Below are 15,957 nucleotides of genomic sequence, written 5' to 3' on the forward strand. Positions count from 1 at the left end.
ACATAGGGGGCGGTGTTATAGCAGTTATATTCCTGTACATAGGGGGCGGTGTTATAGCAGTTATATTCCTGTACATAGGGGGCGGTGTTATAGCAGTTATATTCCTGTACATAGGGGGCGGTGTTATAGCAGTTATATTCCTGTACATAGGGGGCGGTGTTATAGCAGTTATATTCCTGTACATAGGGGGCGGTGTTATAGCAGTTATATTCCTGTACATAGGGGGCGGTATTATAGCAGTTATATTCCTGTACATAGGGGGCGGTATTATAGCAGTTATATTCCTGTACATAGGGGGCGGTATTATAGCAGTTATATTCCTGTACATAGGGGGCGGTATTATAGCAGTTATATTCCTGTACATAGGGGGCGGTATTATAGCAGTTATATTCCTGTACATAGGGGGCGGTATTATAGCAGTTATATTCCTGTACATAGGGGGCGGTATTATAGCAGTTATATTCCTGTACATAGGGGGCGGTATTATAGCAGTTATATTCCTGTACATAGGGGGCGGTATTATAGCAGTTATATTCCTGTACATAGGGGGCGGTATTATAGCAGTTATATTCCTGTACATAGGGGGCGGTATTATAGCAGTTATATTCCTGTACATAGGGGGCGGTATTATAGCAGTTATATTCCTGTACATAGGGGGCGGTATTATAGCAGTTATATTCCTGTACATAGGGGGCGGTATTATAGCAGTTATATTCCTGTACATAGGGGGCGGTATTATAGCAGTTATATTCCTGTACATAGGGGGCGGTATTATAGCAGTTATATTCCTGTACATAGGGGGCGGTATTATAGCAGTTATATTCCTGTACATAGGGGGCGGTATTATAGCAGTTATATTCCTGTACATAGGGGGCGGTATTATAGCAGTTATATTCCTGTACATAGGGGGCGGTATTATAGCAGTTATATTCCTGTACATAGGGGGCGGTATTATAGTAGTTATATTCCTGTACATAGGGGGCGGTATTATAGTAGTTATATTCCTGTACATAGGGGGCAGTATTATAGTAGTTATATTCTTGTACATAAGGAGCAGTATTATAGTAGTTATATTCCTGTACATAGGGGGCAGTATTATAGTAGTTATATTCCTGTACATAGGGGGCAGTATTATAGTAGTTATATTCCTGTACATAGGGGGCAGTATTACACACACTTGCCCCTCTCCTCTGTATAGCTGCCCCCCCTCCCCCCGTTGCCCTCTATAATAGTCGGATGCGGTTGTGTGGAGCTTTATTGCTATACAGGTATAAAATATATACATATATGTACAGAATATAAAACACTGGCCCCCCCGGTCTCCTCCGGTGTCTGTGGGGTAATGTCCTCTGATAGTTCTTCCTGGCACATGACCCGGTGCCCCTTCTACTTGGTGTCACTGCTGCCCCCGCACCACCAGAGCTGCAGCGAGTTCTCTCCGCTCCGGACGCGTTTCGCTTTCTTGATTTTCTGCTGGGTCTCGTCTGCGCTGTCGTCCGATTCTGGGAATTTCCTCTGTCCGGATGCGGTGGCCAGGATGGGGAGGGACGGGTGCAGGCTGTGGGCGGAGACAAGGGAAACATCTCATAGACAGTGCGCCCCTAGTGGCCAGTATGAATATTTTCAGTTTTTCATGAAAATTTCCATTATAAAAAATGTGAAAAATCTTTAAGGTTTGTGTTGAATCTCAGACTGTACCTGACGCCGTTCACGCAGTCTTTGTGGGCCTGGAAGTGCAGCGCCGGGGGTAGGACGCCGTCCTCCGGGGGGCAGGACATGTCCCACACTGACACCACCCCCTGCGTGTCCCCGCTGAGCAGGTACCGGCCCGAACTGCGGAGAGACAGAAAATATTACACCTCATGTAACACATCCCGCCCCCAGACAGGTGAAAGGGGCGGAGCCAAGACTCACCTGTCCATATCAAAGTAGATCCTCTGATTGGTGGAGACGTCGCGTCTCAGAGAGGTCAGGACCTTCCCGGGGTGACGGACGTCCCAGCACAAGATCTCCGGGTCCTGCAAAGGTCCAGTCATTAATATCTCACCCCAAGTACAGCACAATCTATTACTCTCTGTTATCAGCCATTACATCCCGGGGAGAGGAGACTGTACAGGGGGGATACAATCTATTACTCTCTGTTATCAGCCATTACATCCCGGGGAGAGGAGACTGTACAGGGGGGATACAATCTATTACTCTCTGTTATCAGCCATTACACCCCGGGGAGAGGAGACTGTACAGGGGGGGGATACAATCTATTACTCTCTGTTATCAGCCATTACATCCTGGGGAGAGGAGACTGTACAGGGGGGGATACAATCTATTACTCTCTGTTATCAGCCATTACATCCCGGGGAGAGGAGACTGTACAGGGGGGGATACAATCTATTACTCTCTGTTATCAGCCATTACATCCCGGGGAGAGGAGACTGTACAGGGGGGGATACAATCTATTACTCTCTGTTATCAGCCATTACATCCTGGGGAGAGGAGACTGTACAGGGGGGGATACAATCTATTACTCTCTGTTATCAGCCATTACATCCTGGGGAGAGGAGACTGTACAGGGGGGGATACAATCTATTACTCTCTGTTATCAGCCATTACATCCCGGGGAGAGGAGACTGTACAGGGGGGGATACAATCTATTACTCTCTGTTATCAGCCATTACACCCTGGGGAGAGGAGACTGTACAGGGGAGGGGGATACAATCTATTACTCTCTGTTATCAGCCATTACATCCCGGGGAGAGGAGACTGTACAGGGGGATACAATCTATTACTCTCTGTTACCAGCCATTACACCCCGGGGAGCGGAGACTGTACAGGGGGGGATACAATCTATTACTCTCTGTTATCAGCCATTACATCCCGGGGAGAGGAGACTGTACAGGGGGGGATACAATCTATTACTCTCTGTTATCAGCCATTACATCCCGGGGAGAGGAGACTGTACAGGGGGGATACAATCTATTACTCTCTGTTATCAGCCATTACACCCCGGGGAGAGGAGACTGTACAGGGGGGATACAATCTATTACTCTCTGTTATCAGCCATTACATCCCGGGGAGAGGAGACTGTACAGGGGGATACAATCTATTACTCTCTGTTATCAGCCATTACATCCCGGGGAGAGGAGACTGTACAGGGGGGGATACAATCTATTACTCTCTGTTATCAGCCATTACACCCCGGGGAGAGGAGACTGTACAGGGTGGGGTACAATCTATTACTCTCTGTTATCAGCCATTACATCCCGGGGAGAGGAGACTGTACAGGGGGGGATACAATCTATTACTCTCTGTTATCAGCCATTACATCCCGGGGAGAGGAGACTGTACAGGGGGGATACAATCTATTACTCTCTGTTATCAGCCATTACATCCCGGGGAGAGGAGACTGTACAGGGGGGGGGGGGGGATACAATCTATTACTCTCTGTTATCAGCCATTACACCCCGGGGAGAGGAGACTGTACAGGGGGATACAATCTATTACTCTCTGTTATCAGCCATTACACCCCGGGGAGAGGAGACTGTACAGGGGGGATACAATCTATTACTCTCTGTTATCAGCCATTACATCCCGGGGAGAGGAGACTGTACAGGGGGGGATACAATCTATTACTCTCTGTTATCAGCCATTACATCCCGGGGAGAGGAGACTGTACAGGGGGGATACAATCTATTACTCTCTGTTATCAGCCATTACACCCCGGAGAGAGGAGACTGTACAGGGGGGATACAATCTATTACTCTCTGTTATCAGCCATTACACCCCGGGGAGAGGAGACTGTACAGGGGGGATACAATCTATTACTCTCTGTTATCAGCCATTACATCCAGGGGAGAGGAGACTGTACAGGGGGATACAATCTATTACTCTCTGTTATCAGCCATTACATCCCGGGGAGAGGAGACTGTACAGGGGGGGATACAATCTATTACTCTCTGTTATCAGTCATTACATCCCGGGGAGAGGAGACTGTACAGGGGGGATACAATCTATTACTCTCTGTTATCAGCCATTACATCCCGGGGAGAGGAGACTGTACAGGGGGATACAATCTATTACTCTCTGTTATCAGCCATTACATCCCGAGGAGAGGAGACTGTACAGGGGGGATACAATCTATTACTCTCTGTTATCAGCCATTACATCCCGGGGAGAGGAGACTGTACAGGGGGATACAATCTATTACTCTCTGTTATCAGCCATTACATCCCGGGGAGAGGAGACTGTACAGGGGGATACAATCTATTACTCTCTGTTATCAGCCATTACATCCCGGGGAGAGGAGACTGTACAGGGGGGGATACAATCTATTACTCTCTGTTATCAGCCATTACATCCCGGGGAGAGGAGACTGTACAGGGGAGGATACAATCTATTACTCTCTGTTATCAGCCATTACATCCCGGGGAGAGGAGACTGTACAGGGGAGGATACAATCTATTACTCTCTGTTATCAGCCATTACACCCCGGGGAGAGGAGACTGTACAGGGGGATACAATCTATTACTCTCTGTTATCAGCCATTACATCCCGGGGAGAGGAGACTGTACAGGGGGATACAATCTATTACTCTCTGTTATCAGCCATCTTAGCATTTGATTCCATGTATTTTTGGATAATTTACCTTCCTGCCTCCGGAGAAGACGCAGCGCCCGTCTGCAGAGAAGAGCAGGTGTGTGACCCCTCCGATGGGTCCGTGCAGGACGGCGAGGGTCACCCCTTCCTCGTAGGAGTAGAGGCCCAGACAGCGGGAGTAGGATCCGCAGGCGTATATGTCCTGCGCCGGGCTGAAGGCGATGCAGGAGATGATCCCGGGCTGACCCAACTTCTTCTCTGTACCAGGACAATAGGGACATAAGAAGAGGCTTCTCTCATGTGTGCGAGTGTTATCTGGTTCTGGGAAAGCTGGGTGATGAGCAATACAGCTGCCAGTACAGCACCCATGGGTGACAGGGACTGAATATCTGTCTTTCAGGGATAACCCGGGTGATGTTGTACTGGAAGTCGTATGCGCTGATCCAGGAAAGGAGAAGGAACTACAAAGCTCCAACTCAGCACAACATCATCATTACTCACGGAAAGTGGGGCGAGACTCGCAGTCCCTGCCGGCCCGAGAAGTGTCAAACACCCGAACCATCTTATCAAACCCGCAGAAGAGACGAGACCCATCCGGAGAGAAGCACAGCGAGTGTGCGGCGGTCAGCTCATCCTGAGGAAGACAGGGGGCGCCATTATAACAGTCACTAATAACGAGCACCAGCCCCTCCCCAATACAAAGCACCGGCCCCTCCCCCCACGGGCCATACCGAGCAACGGCCCCTCCCCCCACGGGCCATACTGAGCAACGGCCCCTCCCCCCACGGGCCATACCGAGCAACGGCCCCTGCTGGGCAATACAAAGCATTGGCCCCTCCCCCTGCCGGGCTATACCAAGCACCAGCCCCTCCCCCTGCAGGGTGACACTCACCAGGTGGTTGTAGGCCCTGTAAGAAGCCTTGAGGTCTCCGGTGAAGGCGTCCCACACATGGATGGGATTGTCTCGGCTGCTGCTGGTGACACTGAGGGAGATATCATCGGGTCATTACAGGAGCGTCCTACACTATTACACTGTGACAAACCCCCAGCTGTGAGAATATAACTTTACAGAGACTTACAAGCAGGAGGCCGGATCAGAGGAATTCATCAGAGGAAACCAACAGTAATCATAGATGGTGTCTCCCTCCGCCATCCGCAGCACCGGGGCCTGCAAGAGAGGAGGAAGGAGAAATTAGGCCCCTCCCCCTACAGGGTGATAGACAGGAGGAGGAGCTATGAGTCTTCCCCTCCCCCTACAGGGTGATAGACAGGAGGAGGAGCTATGAGTCTTCCCCTCCCCCTACAGGGTGATAGACAGGAGGAGGAGCTATGAGTCTTCCCCTCCCCCTACAGGGTGATAGACAGGAGGAGGAGCTATGAGTCTTCCCCTTCCCCTACAGCAGTGATGGCAAACCTTTTAGAGACCGAGTGCCCAAACTACAACAAAGACCCGCTTATTTGTCGCAAAGTGCCAACACAGAAATGTAATTTGTGATTTATACTCCTTTCTCTGTCACAGTTTTCATTGATACCAGCCCCTGAGGACACCAATAAAGCAGAAAATAGTCCCAGGTACTGCTGTCACTTTAAAATAGCTCTGTGCACAGCAAGTCTGGGACTGCAGGAAGATACCTGGAGTCATCTCTGGTGATGGCCTGAGTGCCCACAGAAAGGGCTCTGAGTGCCACCTCTGGCACCAGTGCCATAGGTTAGCCATCACTGCCCTACAGGGTGATAGACAGGAGGAGGAGCTACAAGTCTGCCCCTCCCACTGCAGTACAGGGTGATAGAGAGAGAAGGAGGAGCTGTGAGTATTCCCCTCCCCCTGCAGGGTGATACAGACAGAAGGAGGAGCTGTGAGTATTCCCCTCCCCCTGCAGGGTGATAGAGAGAGAAGGAGGAGCTGTGAGCCTGCCCCTCCCCCTGCAGGGTGACTCCCTACCATCTCCTGCAGGAGGTCCCATTCTGCGGAGTACAGCTCTGGAGGAAGGTTATAAATCCTCAGGACGTTGTCGTCGCTGTTGGTCAGGATGCAGGATCCGTCCGGAGCCCTGGGGAGCAGAACAAAATAACTTCATTAAAAAAAAGTCCCATCAGTGTCTCCCCCCCCCCCCCAAGGTCAGCGCCCGAGAGGTGACCCCTCCCCCGGTACACGCCCTATAGGTGACCCGGACATGATTGGGCATTAGTCGGGGCAGCCTCGGCTCCGGTGTTGCCGGAGTTTCCCTTATTCTCCGGGTCCTGTATGATCCGGTAGTTACTCAGCGTCTCACTCATCCCTGGATTTTCCCTAATTTTTGGATTTGCATAAAAGTCATAGAGAGAAAATCCCAAAAAGTCCGGAATCAACCAGAAGAGGGAAATGCAGGAGGGATCAATGTGACCCAAAATACAAGCAGAGGACACCTACCAACCCCAGTCACCTGCCCACCGAGCCGGCCAGTCACCCGCAGTGCTGCCCACCGAGCCGGCCAGTCATCCGCAGTGCTGCCCACCGAGCCGGCCAGTCACCCGCAGTGCTGCCCACCGAGCCAGCCAGTCACCCGCAGTGCTGCCCACCGAGCCAGCCAGTCACCCGCAGTGCTGCCCACCGAGCCGGCCAGTCACCCGCAGTGCTGCCCACCGAGCCGGCCAGTCAGCCGCAGTGCTGCCCACCGAGCCGGCCAGTCAGCCGCAGTGCTGCCCACCGAGCCGGCCAATCAGCCGCAGTGGTACACACCGAGCCGGCCAATTGCCCATAGTACTGCCCCTCCCCTGGTGCTGGCAGCATTCCGGCCCCTGAGACATTGTGTCATGCAGCAAATCTCATGTTATTCCGGTGCTGCAGGACTATAGCGCTGACCCCCTGAGCCGATCACATGACTACTGTACACGGCCAATCAGCAGCCAGCTCCAGGACTCACCCCATCTCTCCAATGCTCCTAAGGGGGGGTAACACTGTGCAGATTACCCCCTTGTGGACTCACCACTTGCAGCCTTTCAGGAAGTTCTCGGGGAGGTTGCAGTACTCGGCCCACGCGCCCGTCAGTGCCCACGGCTGCCCGGAGAAGCTGTACTCTGCAGGACTGGAAGAGAAGAGGAGGATGGGTAATGACCATGGGGGAGGGGCACAGGTGTGCAGGTACCGGGCCCGGACCCCCTTACCTGTAGGTCTCTTCTGGGGTCTCAGCCCCAGGCGCGGGGTCCTCCACCTCAGCGTCTTCTCCACATTCAGCACACACCAGGTCAGGGCAGGACCTCTCACCTGCTGCTCCATAATCCTCGGTGTGGGCCGGACCTTCATCCAGGAGGACGTCCCCCGCATGCTCCTCCCTCATCACATGATCTTCTCCTTCTACAGGATCGGAAGGATGTCTACCTGGGCTTCCAGCATTTCCATCACTCAGGAACGATGGGGCCACCTCCAGATCCTCCGTCCTCATGGCCACCACCATCTCCTGGGCATCAGTCCTTACTACTGGGGTCACCATGGGCTCCACCACCATCTCCTGGGCATCAGTCCTTACGTCTGGGGCCACCACGGGCTCCACCACAAGCTCCTGGGCATCAGTCCTTATGTCTGGGGCCACCACGGGCTCCACCACCAGCTCCTGGGCATCAGTCCTTACGTCTGGGGCCACCATGGGCTCCACCACAAGCTCCTGGGCATCAGTCCTTACTACAGGGGTCCCCACGGGCTCCACCACCATCTCCTGGGCATCAGTCCTTACTACTGGGGTCCCCACGGGCTCCACCACCATCTCCTGGGCATCAGTCCTTACTACTGGGGTCACCATGGGCTCCTCCTCCATCACTGTTGGGGTCTCCTGGCCCTCAGTTCTTACCGTTGGGGCCCCCTCCAGCTCCACAGTCCTCATAGAGGGGACCACCGCCAGCTCCTGGGCATCAGTCGTTACTATTGGGACCACCATGGGCTCCTCCATCATTACAGTTGGGGCCACCACTGGCTCCTGCTCCTCTTCTTCCCGTACCACCTCGGCTACACCCGTTACTGTATGTTCCTCCATAGGCTCCGCCTCCGTCTGGTCACATCACCTGGCCCGAGATAGAAAGAGTTAACAGGACTCCTTAGAGGGCTGCTCCATAATTAATAACTGTCCTTATGTATGGGACGCACTGTCTCTATTATCCAATCACAGCGCAGATGTCCTATGTTGCTGTGCTGTGATTGGCCGCTACGGACACCGTGGACTATTTACATCCACTAGTCCTATCGTGACCCTGTACTTGTTACAGCTGAGGAGTCGTTACAGTTGTCTTCAGCCGTCTGATCAGTCACTATACCTGCAGTATACAGTTCTATGCACAGCTGCAGGTCTGGTGCAATGTATCAGTGTCCCAGAGCTTCTACCTATACTGGTACATTGCAACAAGCCCTCAGCTGGGTGTACACAACTTTTTGTATCAATTCAAATACTACTTTCAAGATCACTGCTTGCTGTCAGTGAATGGCTCCTGTTGAGAAGCTGAACAAGTGTCTCCACCTGAGCTCACAGTGGAAGATTCGTCACAATGGGTCGGTGATGATACCACACCTGGATGTAAGATTACAGGTTTCCATTCACTGACAGGAAGGAATTAAAGGGGAGCTCCACATTGGGCAGTATGAGCATGTGACGTCAAACGTCTTCATTTGCATAATGGTGCCCCGGCTGTGGTAAGGACACAGATAGACCCCCGCACTAGCTCCGGCCACACTACGGGACAGTTACCTGCTGGGGATCCATGTGCAGCGCCATCCAGGACAGCACACAGGCGACACTTCCGCCCACCACAATCGCGGGCCAATCAGAATGCAATGCATGGGCGGGGACTAGAAAACGTCCAATAGGAACGACGGAAGTTCTTCACAACAGCGAACTCCCATGATGGGGCGGCAACCACACGCATATGGGCGGGAAAATAACTAACCAATACGAAGGCGAGACGGAAAACTCCCCCTATCGTGTGCTGTAATTACACCGGATATTTCGGATGAACACCGGAAGTTGTCCGACGGCCATATTTGTTTTGGGAAATAAATTTCAGATTTGATAAACAGTGGTAAGTTTTATAGAGGAAATGATAAACAGCAATGTATCTAAGGCCGGAAATGTGTGATACCATCAGTGTATCTAAGCCGGAAATGTGTGATACCATCCAGTGTATCTAAGCCGGAAATGTGTAATACCGTCCAGTGTATCTAAGCCCACTATGTGTGATACCATCAGTGTATCTAAGCCCACTATGTGTGATACCATCCAGTGTATCTAAGCCCACTATGTGTGATACCATCAGTGTATATCAATTGTATATCAATACCATCAATTTAACTTTGGTCATGCTGACATTTTTCTGAAATTAGTGTTGAGAAATCCTGCACCGCTCTCCGCTCCTGCTCTTCTCTGCCTCCTGGTGCTGATTGGACCCAGGGTCCATGCCTAACCATGTCTATTTCCCCACCTGCATCCCCCTCATATTGTGGCCTCCTGTCCTCCATCCCCCTCATATTGTGGCCTCCTGTCCTCCATCCTTCCTCATATTCTGTCCTCCTATCCTCCATCCCCCTCATATTGTGGCCTCCTGTCCTCCATCCTCCTCATATTGTGGCCTCCTGTCCTCCATCCTCCCTCATATTGTGGCCTCCTGTCCTCCATCCTCCCTCATATTGTGGCCTCCTGTCCTCCATCCTTCCTCATATTGTGGCCTCCTGTCCTCCCTCATATTCTGTCCTCCTGTCCTCCATCCTTCCTCATATTGTGGCCTCCTGTCCTCCATCCCCCTCATATTCTGTCCTCCTGTCCTCCATCCTTCCTCATATTGTGGCCTCCTGTCCTCCATCCCCCTCATATAGTGGCCTCCTGTCCTCCGTCCCCCTCATATAGTGGCCTCCTGTCCTCCATCCCCCTCATATTGTGGCCTTCTGTCCTCCATCCTCCCACATATTGTGGCCTCCTGTCCTCCATCCTCCCACATATTGTGGCCTCCTGTCCTCCATCCTCCCACATATTGTGGCCTTCTGTCCTCCATCCCCCTCATATTGTGGCCTTCTGTTCTCCATCCTCCCTCATATTGTGGCCTCCTGTCCTCCATCCCCCTCATATTGTGGCCTCCTGTCCTCCATCCTCCTCATATTGTGGCCTCCTGTCCTCCATCCCCCTCATATTGTGGCCTCCTGTCCTCCATCCTCCCACATATTGTGGCCTTCTGTCCTCCATCCCCCTCATATTGTGGCCTCCTGTCCTCCATCCTCCTCATATTGTGGCCTCCTGTCCTCCACCCCCCTCATATTGTGGCTTCCTGTCCTCCGTCCCCCTCATATAGTGGCCTCCTGTCCTCCATCCTCCAACATATTCTGTCCTCCTGTCCTCCATCCCCCTCATATTGTGGCCTCCTGTCCTCCATCCCCCTCATATTGTGGCCTCCTGTTCTCCATCCTCCTCATATTGTGGCCTTCTGTCCTCCATCCTCCTCATATAGTGGCCTCCTGTCCTCCATCCCCCTCATATTGTGGCCTCCTGTCCTCCGTCCCCCTCATATAGTGGCCTCCTGTCCTCCATCCCCCTCATATTGTGGCCTCCTGTCCTCCATCCTCCCTCATATTGTGGCCTCCTGTCCTCCATCCTCCTCATATTGTGGCCTCCTGTCCTCCGTCCCCCTCATATTGTGGCCTCCTGTCCTCCATCCCCCTCATATTGTGGCCTCCTGTCCTCCATCCCCCCTCATATTGTGGCCTCCTGTCTTCCATGCCCCTCATATTGTGGCCTTCTGTCCTCCATCCCCCTCATATTGTGGCCTCCTGTCCTCCATCCCCCTCATATTGTGGCCTCCTGTCCTCCGTCCCCCTTATATTGTGGCCTTCTGTTCTCCATCCTCCTCATATTGTGGCCTTCTGTCCTCCATCCCCCTCATATTGTGGCCTCCTGTCCTCCATCCTCCCTCATATTGTGGCCTTCTGTCCTCCATCCCCCTCATATTGTGGCCTCCTGTCCTCCATCCCCCCTCATATTGTGGCCTCCTGTCCTCCGTCCCCCTTATATTGTGGCCTTCTGTTCTCCATCCTCCTCATATTGTGGCCTTCTGTCCTCCATCCCCCCTCATATTGTGGCCTCCTGTCTTCCATCCCCCTCATATTGTGGCCTTCTGTCCTCCATCCCCCTCATATTGTGGCCTCCTGTCCTCCATCCCCTCTCATATTGTGGCCTCCTGTTCTCCATCCTAAACATATTGTTGCAGCGTGTCCTTCATGATCCCTCTCATATTGTGGTCCCTTCCCCTCATAATGTGGCCCCCTGTCCCCCACCATTCCTGGGTATACAAAAGAAAACCTTGAACCGTTCTTTACATCTTTTTTGGCCTTGCAGCTGAAGAATCTAATGCAGAGACACGAGATTTTATATATATATCTTTATTATAATAAAAAAGTACGTAACATAATAGAGATATTGTATAACATGTAGTGCAAAGAGACAGAACAACCAGAGCAATGGAAAGAAAGGCTTTTTCTGTAACTCCCTGCAGGACAAGAGGTAAGGGGGGAAGGGCAAATTCGTATGATCCCTACTTTGGAGGAGTGACAGACTTATAACTCCTCTTCTCTCTGTATCTTCCTTAAGGAGAAGGGGCAGACTCATAGCTCCTCCTTCTGTCTTTATCACCCTGCAGGAGGAGGGGCAGATTCATAGCTCCTCCTTCTGTCTTTATCACCCTGCAGGAGGAGGGGCGGACTAATAGCTCCTCCTTCTGTCTGTATCACCCTGCAGGAGGAGGGGCGGACTAATAGCTCCTCCTTCTGTCTGTATCACCCTGCAGGAGGAGGGGCGGACTAATAGCTCCTCCTTCTGTCTGTATCACCCTGCAGGAGGAGGGGCGGACTAATAGCTCCTCCTTCTGTCTGTATCACCCTGCAGGAGGAGGGGCGGACTAATGGCTTCTCCTCCTATCGGTATCACCCTGCAGGAGAAGGGACAATCTCATAGCTCCTCCTTCTGTCTGTATCACCCTGCTGGGGGAGGGGCGGACTAATAGCTCCTCCTTCTGTCTGTATCACCCTGCAGGAGGAGGGGCGGACTAATAGCTCCTCCTTCTGTCTGTATCACCCTGCAGGAGAAGGGACAATCTCATAGCTCCTCCTTCTGTCTGTATCACCCTGCTGGGGGAGGGGCAGACTCATAGCTCCTCCTTCTGTCTGTATCACCCTGCTGGGGGAGGGGCAGACTCATAGCTCCTCCTTCTGTCTGTATCACCCTGCAGGAGAAGGGACAATCTCATAGCTCCTCCTTCTGTCTGTATCACCCTGCTGGGGGAGGGGCGGACTAATAGCTCCTCCTTCTGTCTGTATCACCCTGCAGGAGGAGGGGCGGACTAATAGCTCCTCCTTCTGTCTGTATCACCCTGCAGGAGAAGGGGCGGACTAATAGCTCCTACTCCTGTCTGTATCACCCTGCTGGGGGAGGGGCGGACTAATGGCTTCTCCTCCTATCGGTATCACCCTGCAGGAGAAGGGACAATCTCATAGCTCCTCCTTCTGTCTGTATCACCCTGCTGGGGGAGGGGCGGATGCATAGCTTCTCCTTCTATCTGTATCACCCTGCAGGAGGAGGGGCGGACTAATAGCTTCTCCTTCTGTCTGTATCACCCTGCAGGAGGAGGGGCAGTCTCATAGCTCCTCCTCCTATCTGTATTTCCCTGCAGGAGGAGGGGCAGACTACGGTAGTCAGAACATTTAGAGCTTTGTGTAGGGCACTTCTACCAGTACTACCCTGCAGGAGGAGGCAGTGAGATATTTTCCTGCATGTGAAGTAGAAGAATCTTTTTAGTCTTCTGTGTTATAATCCTGTAGGAGGGGACAGGCTTATTGTTGGCTTTACTCTCCACTACCCTATAATTGAGGAACCACACTCAGGATTTTTGGGGTTTTCCTTTGGGCAGAAGTCTGGCAGCTACAATCTGACGATTCCAAGAAACGTGGCTTGGCTACTGATGTCCAGAGTGGCATTGATTCGTGGGATGACCAGGCTGATCGTCTGTCCCTTGCAGAGCCGGAAAACTCCTACGGGAAAGCAAAATACACATGTCAGATAATATCCACTTATGGCTGCGCTCTGCCTCGTACGGCCCCATAATCATGGAACCACCAATGTGCTGTAAATATACACAGATTTGTCTGGATTCCTCCTATTTTTGGGATATATGGAGAGGGCTGTTTGGCTGTTTGCAAAACACATCTGGAAGAGTTCAAGAAAATAAATCCCAGACCCCTCGTCTCACAGGTTTGTGGATAAGAAATGGAGGACTCGAGGGAGAAGAGCATCATCATCATCATCCGGGGACTTGTCCAGTCTTCGAGCCTCATCTAGACATGAGCCGCCTTACCTGACGTGTAGCAAGTGTTATATGCCAAAGCTCTATCCCCCGGCATGCTCTGTATACAGCTGAGAAGTTTATCACTGTCCTCGGAGTCTCCATCTTTCTTTCGTAGTATGATATGACCCATGGTGTATGTATTATCCTTGTAAAACACCTAAAATAAGAGAGGTTACAAAACTTTAGCTTGGAGTCAATGATATAAAACTATAGCTCGGAGTAGCCAAGGTGAGAATGAATTGTACCAAAGACATTGAAGAGCGAAGTTTCATACCTGGCTGTAGATTAAGTAGATCCCAGAGTGCTTCACCTGAACACTTTTGCCTTCGACCTCTAGAGATTTCCCTTCCTTTAGAAACACTTTCCAAGAGATTTCCGTACGGTCTTGGGAGGCTGAGACAAAGGGAGAAAAGACTGAGATAAGGAAATCTTGGATGATATTCATTAGATGGAGCCTACATATGATCTCCAACCAATGGTTCTCCGGCCAAAGGTAGTCGCAGTTCAGATGTTGCATCACCGATTGGAGACCTCTACATTAAAACAAGGTCTAGCGTGGATGGAAAGAAACAGACAAGTATGGCTTCATAAGGCTTCAGTAGGAAAATGAAACCTTATGATAATTTGGGTAGTCTACGAGAAGATTTAGCTATTCAGATAAGAAATAAGCGCTTGGAAGAGTTGACAAAGAAAGACTTGGCTGAAGAACACCTTCATCATGAGCTGTAAAGTGATTGTCAGGCTTTTAGGGTAGTGGACCCACTGGACCACCGCGAACAATGACATAAGCCGACACTGGGGACCAGAATCTAAGTGGCACCCGGTTTTCACAAGAGTACCACCAGGTCGTTCCACAGGTGCGACTGTCCGTGGTGGCAGCCTAGGCGAGGTGCAAAGATGTTGAGCAAACTCGTAGTCGGGGACAGGCAGGAGGTCAGGACGGGCAGCGGAGGAGCATAGTCAGGAACAGAACAGAGGGAAATCACAATAACAGCAAGGGGCAGGGAACACAGCTTTCTCTAGGGCAGAAGGCACGAAGAACCGACAGGGGACACAGGAAGGGGCTGAAGCAGAAAGTGCGGCCAGCCAGTGCCAATTATCTGCATACTGCCCTTTAAAACTCAGGAAGCCGGCGTACGCGCACCCGAGGATGCGGGGGCACGCGCGCCGTACCACCAGAGTCAGCGATGGATCGAGATGAGGTGAGTGATCCGACAGGGCAGTGGAGTGGGGCATGGGTGCGACTGCGACCCGGGACACAGGTCGCAAGGGCACCCATGACAGTGATAGAATGACTAATAAGAAGTCTCTAGACTAAACTAGAAGGTTCTGGAGAAGATTAGTATCTGCATTGTTCTTACATGTGACTTATCAATTTGTTCCAGTTTGGAGGATCCAATTTGTTTCTGAATAAAACCATATATTATAAGAAAGTTAATATTTTAAGTTGCAAAGAAGATTCTTACCATTGGAATATATCAACTTTGGTACCAGGTGGAGCAGAGAACGATTACCTAAAACAAAAACCAACATGGTTAGACAATGCGGAAAATGATTGTCCGACTTACAGGGATTTACAGTGAGCAGATGGAGCGTGTAACCTACAGGGAACGTCAATGTGGTTGTCACGTTACTTTACCCTTCCTGTCCATCATAAAGTTCTTGTATCTGCCATCTACTGGGCATGGACATATGAGGGTGTCAAATATATTCCTCAATTTTCTGAATTACTTTGTTAATAATGATGTGATCGTGAAGGGTATTCAGCTTCTAGGACCATTCACATGGTTATCCTTATTGTATTCTGACAGCAATAGATAGTCTCCGAGTGGATGGCACAAGCATGAAATAAAGCAGAGCTGATGAGTGCCCATGTACACGCTCAATTATTTGTAACAAGGCCTGGTCTCTATTTGAAAGTGTTTTTTTGGGTTTGATATTTTGATGATATATCCAGCAGATAAACTCAACTGTATTTGTGTCAGGCTTCAGGGGTAGTGGACCCACTGGACCACCGCG

The 15,957-nt window shown here is 51.2% G+C and overlaps 2 protein-coding genes across 3 annotated transcripts in view; both read right to left on the reverse strand.

Moving 5' to 3' along the window:
- Positions 1–1,242: 1,242 nt before the first annotated feature.
- On the reverse strand, positions 1,243–9,490 carry WRAP53 (WD repeat containing antisense to TP53). 2 transcript variants are annotated; one of them, XM_072149937.1, is made up of 11 exons: positions 9,306–9,490; positions 7,738–8,628; positions 7,560–7,658; positions 6,536–6,644; positions 5,673–5,761; positions 5,486–5,576; positions 5,095–5,227; positions 4,643–4,851; positions 1,915–2,018; positions 1,699–1,833; positions 1,243–1,558 (listed from the first exon to the last, which is right to left on the reverse strand). In XM_072149937.1, exons 2-11 carry the CDS (start codon positions 8,598–8,600, stop codon positions 1,387–1,389), a joined length of 2,004 nt encoding a protein of 667 aa, XP_072006038.1. In that variant the 5' UTR covers positions 8,601–8,628; positions 9,306–9,490; the 3' UTR covers positions 1,243–1,386. The 2 variants fall into 2 exon arrangements, with proteins under 2 accessions (XP_072006038.1, XP_072006040.1); XM_072149939.1 differs by lacking the exon at positions 9,306–9,490 and adding an exon at positions 9,129–9,278.
- Positions 9,491–12,003: 2,513 nt separating this feature from the next.
- The window catches only part of LOC140128611 (uncharacterized), a 29,479-nt gene continuing 25,525 nt past the window's right edge, over positions 12,004–15,957 (reverse strand). The window contains exons 11-14 of the mRNA XM_072150309.1: positions 15,405–15,452; positions 14,213–14,331; positions 13,948–14,095; positions 12,004–13,624 (exon numbers count right to left, since the gene is read on the reverse strand). Of these exons, the coding sequence (XP_072006410.1) occupies positions 13,515–13,624; positions 13,948–14,095; positions 14,213–14,331; positions 15,405–15,452 (425 nt within the window). The 3' untranslated portion in view covers positions 12,004–13,514. The remainder of the gene's footprint in view (positions 13,625–13,947; positions 14,096–14,212; positions 14,332–15,404; positions 15,453–15,957) is intronic.

The sequence above is a fragment of the Engystomops pustulosus genome, chromosome 4 (assembly GCF_040894005.1).
Source record: "Engystomops pustulosus chromosome 4, aEngPut4.maternal, whole genome shotgun sequence".
Taxonomy (NCBI): Eukaryota; Metazoa; Chordata; class Amphibia; order Anura; family Leptodactylidae; genus Engystomops; species Engystomops pustulosus.